This window comes from Macadamia integrifolia, chromosome 8, assembly GCF_013358625.1.
Source record: "Macadamia integrifolia cultivar HAES 741 chromosome 8, SCU_Mint_v3, whole genome shotgun sequence".
In the NCBI taxonomy this organism is placed as follows: Eukaryota; Viridiplantae; Streptophyta; class Magnoliopsida; order Proteales; family Proteaceae; genus Macadamia; species Macadamia integrifolia.
This window is the reverse complement of record NC_056564.1, coordinates 31,363,416-31,368,001: the sequence shown is the minus strand read 5'-3', so window position 1 is coordinate 31,368,001 and position 4,586 is coordinate 31,363,416. Positions and strand designations below refer to the sequence as shown.

At 43.1% G+C, this 4,586-nt stretch overlaps 1 protein-coding gene across 1 annotated transcript; it reads right to left on the bottom strand.

Annotated features, from left to right (window-relative positions):
* Positions 1-755: 755 nt before the first annotated feature.
* Positions 756-2,470, bottom strand: LOC122086076. Its single transcript, XM_042654773.1, has one exon. It carries the CDS (start codon positions 2,117-2,119, stop codon positions 1,247-1,249), a length of 873 nt encoding a protein of 290 aa, XP_042510707.1. The 5' UTR covers positions 2,120-2,470; the 3' UTR covers positions 756-1,246.
* Positions 2,471-4,586: the final 2,116 nt, after the last annotated feature.

The window sequence follows — 4,586 nt, the reverse complement described above, 5'->3', positions numbered from 1 at the left end:
TGAGGTGGTTCTGCTTCATGACTACCTCCTGAAAAGGATACCCATATCTCCCCCACTATTTCCCAGGTCGGACTAGATGCTTGTTACCCTCCACGGCAGCCTAACACAACCACGGCTTCAAGTTGCGTAATATGGTCGAGCTGCTCTTGTTGAAGTTAGCGCCGAGAGAGCCGAAAACGGACCAGCCACAAGGGCTGCGAGAGCATGCGACAGGAATTAGAGCGACAACGATGGTCACCCAATGTGGCAGAGAGCGGAGCTAGTGATTAAGCCGCAAAGTAGAATGAGGTCGAGCTGTAGCTTGAGATGGGAGATGCAGCGGCGCATGTCGTTAAAGATATTGGAATTAGAATCTGGGTTGGGAAAAAGAGTTGTCCAGGGACTCGAATTGGAGGAAAACGCCGAAAGCCCAATTGCATTGTTTCTGGGTTAAAGTGCAAGTAAATCGAATTCGAAAAGGAGAAGAATCCGGTTGGGTTGGAGAGGCTGCAACAATAGGTCGTGATCATCAGTACTGAGGTCGTCGCCATGGCGGTGGATTTGATGAAATCTTTGATCGTACCTTGTTCTATGAATTGATCTGGACTGCGAGAGTGGAGTCGCAAGTGAGGTTCAAAGTCAATGAGAATTGGGTACTCGTCCTGAACCACGACGATGACTCTACCATTTCCTCTTGAGAACTCTCTGCGGTCTCGGTTCATTCCACCATTAAACCACGAATACTAAGAACACCATTAAAGTGAAACACGAAGAAGTTGCCAAAATAACAGTAAACCATAGAACTTTTCTTCTATTTTTTGAAAAATAATAGAAGATCTTTAACCATTAAATTAAGCTCACCAAACTCAACCTACAATGCCCCACTAATCAATTCAATCGTTTAGTGGCTTTTATTCATCTTTTGATGTTTACCCAAGAGGAAGAGACATGGGAGATAGAGAAAGAGAATTTAATTTTGTAATTAAAATTTTCTGGACTGATCAGTACAGAAAACAAGAGAGAGTTGTTGAGGTTGCAGGATTATAGGTAAAAGCTCACAAAATTACAATTCAAAAGCGTACCAAAAAAAATTGTATCTACTATCATAGTCAAATGGTCATCAACATCAAGGGTTGTCGGGTTGTTAACTGTTGTACCTTCCGACATCTGGAAGTTTTCTCAATCTGTTCTTACAGAACAAAGCAGCCGTCGACAACAGATGCGGCTCCACTCGAAGCTCAAAGAACCTCCCGAGGAGAACCCTATATCACCAGACGTGAGAGGACCCTACATTCCGGGGGTTCCTACTTGGGCTCCCCCTCACCAACGGGCTAAAACACACAGCCAACCCCGAAGCATTCCGATTATGTTGCCCTCGCCGGCGATCCCTCGTCGGTGTCGTCTGCGGCGGCGTTGGTTGAGGCTGCTGCAATCCCTGCTTCCGCTGGTGCGGTGAACATTCCGCCGAGTAACCACTCGAGTGATCATATTCTGGGTAGTGTTCTTCAACGGTGGTTCTCACCGGCGACAATCCACGATCGTCTCGGCGAGATACTCGACGGCCGCCGTCGGTGGCATTGACGTCTTCTACGGAGAAGAGACGAGATTGTTTCTTCCGGCGATTGGGGACGAGGGTAGAGAACCAGGTTTGTGAAGAAGATGGGGAAGATGGAGAGGTAGGTATAGGCGACCTGGACCTGGAGACCTTTGGATCTCTGGGATGTGGACCATTTGCTTCTGCTTCTTCCGATTTGGAGCCAAACAGAAATGCAAAGAACGAGAACTTACTGTGCTTCTTCTTGGGCGCAGCGCCGGCAGTAAAGCTGGTGGAGTTAGGAGCAGAGATGGGGACAGAGTTGGGGCCCACCTGGGTAGTCGTGTAGAAGCGCGGATCAAATTGGTGGTGTTCGTTAATGGAGCCGCGATAAATGTAAGGAGAGACGGAGCGGGGAAAGATGAGTGGAGGTGGGTGGTGGGAGTCAGATTTCCGGCGATCTTCTGCCTCAGCCTCTGCCTCAGCTTGGATTAAGGCTTGTTGTCGAGTTTGGGCAACGATGAGGGCGAAGAGGCGTTCACGGAGACAAGAAGCGCAGACGCCAACACCGCTGCTGAGGTCAGTAGGGTGCCTCTTGCACTTCATTTACCTTATTTTTGTATTTCACAAAACAAACTCGGTTCCTCTGTTCCTCTGTTCCTCTGTTCCTCTCCACCTCTTCGTTTTTTCTGTTGTCTTTGTTCCCTTCCAGCCTTTCCAGAATCGAAGATCAGATTCCACTGAAGCCTGGCAGGCCCTGGGCCGGCCCCTTTAGTTTTCTATGTCTGCTATTAGAAATTGCGAGAGAGAGAGAGAGAGAGAGAGAGAGGGAAGGAAAAAGATTGGCTTTTTATGGGGAGGACCTGAGCTTTTGTTGTTGTCCTTCCACAGGAGCTATTGGAATTGAAATTGGAATTGGCATTGGCATTGGAAGTGGGAAGAGGTTGAGATCTTTATTTAATAATTAACGAGAGAGAGAGAGAGAGAGAGAGAGAGAGAGAGATTCAATAAAGTAGTGGGGCTTTGGATTTTAATTGAAGACACGCGGTTCGTAAATGGCCTTCCCCAACCAGCAGTGCTCAATTACTTCTTCGGCTACTGTCTGTGAATCTCTGCGACGACAGAGACGGGCCAAGAGGATATAAGAGAGAGAGAGGGGGAGGGAATTTAATATTTTACTGTAACGTGAAGGAGATTGTCTGGTGTGCGGTCAATGCCTCTTTTCTACTGCCTGTTTTTATTACCGCCTGACTGGGCCACACAGGCTATCGAATTTTAAAAAGGATTGGGCTTGGATTTGGACTTGGACTTTTAACACTAGCTAGTGTTTCAATTTGTGTGTTTGTGTGTAGATATTGTTATCCATCCCGCATCTGAAGTTGAACCAGAAAGATGTTGGTCCCAGGGGGATTTGACTCAGATTTGGCTCGTCTTCAATTCTTGTACAATTATCTCTTTTTATATATATATATATATATTGTATAAGCATATTTTCAAAATCTAATAATTATAGGAGTTTTTTAAAATTCAATTCTATTTTAACCTCTCAAATGCCTCAAATTTTCATGAAAATGTACAAATGTCGCGTGCAAAGAGATAACTAGACGATTAAAATTGGAGATGAGCTGGATCCATCCCAATGTGGGTCTAGCGCTCTAGCCATCACATGGTAGAGTCATGGTTTCAAGAGTTGGAAATTAGATTGGCTAATTGCTTCTGGAGATCACTAATCCCAAATCTTGACAATTGATATGGTCAATTCTTGAAGAAAAACGGAGAAATCATTGAAATATTCATCAAGTTGACCGATTCTAGGGTTTCTCAAACCAATTCTATTGTAGTTAGTGCATAGGCCACCAATGTCAACAAAATTTTAATCAAAGTTTTGAAGGGCTTTTCAGGTGATCACATTTAGATGGGATAAAGTTGAGTTGTTATTTTAAAGGGCTATTCAAGACCGGATGTAAGATGCCTAGCAAGGATTGTTTAAAAATGATATTTGAATTGGCCAATCGATTTGAAATTGATTGGCCTATTCTGCTTAAACCCAATTTTATGCATGCTAAGTCCAACCAAGTTAGACCCAATAAGGGCAATTTTAGCCAATTCTCATTCTAATATGATTTGACTCAGAATTGACGAAGGCTGATCCTGTATCAGGTTCAATGTTTTAAGACCTTGTGATGCTAGATGGCAACCCGCACCAAATCCATTTTTATGTTATTGGCATGCCACGAAACTCTGGAAAAAGATTATAATCCAATTAGGTGTTGAATTAGTGATCCAAGAGTTGGAAGGACATGGGGATATACATTAATGTATTAAAATATATGTCTGAGTTCCTCCCAACTCTTGGATCACTAATTGAACGTTCAAGACTCATTGGCTTCATCTCTTTTCTAACAACCCATGCCTTTGTTTTGGTTGGTTCAGGTTCAACTTCATATCAAACAGACACATCTCTCTCTCTCTCTCTCTCTCTCTCTCTCGGTGATTAAGGAATGTGTATTTTGTAGTGAATCCTTTGTTAAGCAAAAACAAGGACAAAATGAGCAAGTCAAGGACCGTCTGTCTGTCTCACCTGCTAAAGCCACCAAAAAACCACTGTGAACAAAACTTGTACTCCAAACCTATTTTTATTTTCCTTTATTATATAACAATAATTAGCAAGTGGGGATGAGATGGGGATGCTTTGGATTGGATTGAATTGGCTAGTTGTGATGTGACTTTGTAAAGAAGCTCAAAGTCCAAGGCTCTCTATCTTACTTAATACTACTTATAGTCTCCCTAAAGAACAATGATGTCTATATCCTCCTGGTCTTGAGGGGAGTGGCTCAAGGCATTTGCTTTTACCATATGGGTTAGCCGCAACCTAGCTTCTCATCTCAGGAAGTGATGTAATCATGATTAGGAGCTTTTTGGAGCTTCAAGTTCTGTGGCTTCTCAGATTTTGATAAGCTCATCCAGTTGGTCAAGAAAATGATTATATTTTGGATTAATATAGATATTTCAATGATAGACTTAGTCATCTAGTAATTATAAGATATAATAATCTAATTTTAATTTGCCTTCA

Coding starts and splice junctions, on each gene's coding strand:
- LOC122086076 (XM_042654773.1), bottom strand. CDS start 2,119: ATGAAGTGCAAGAGGCACCCTACTGACCTCAGCAGCGGTGTTGGCGTC.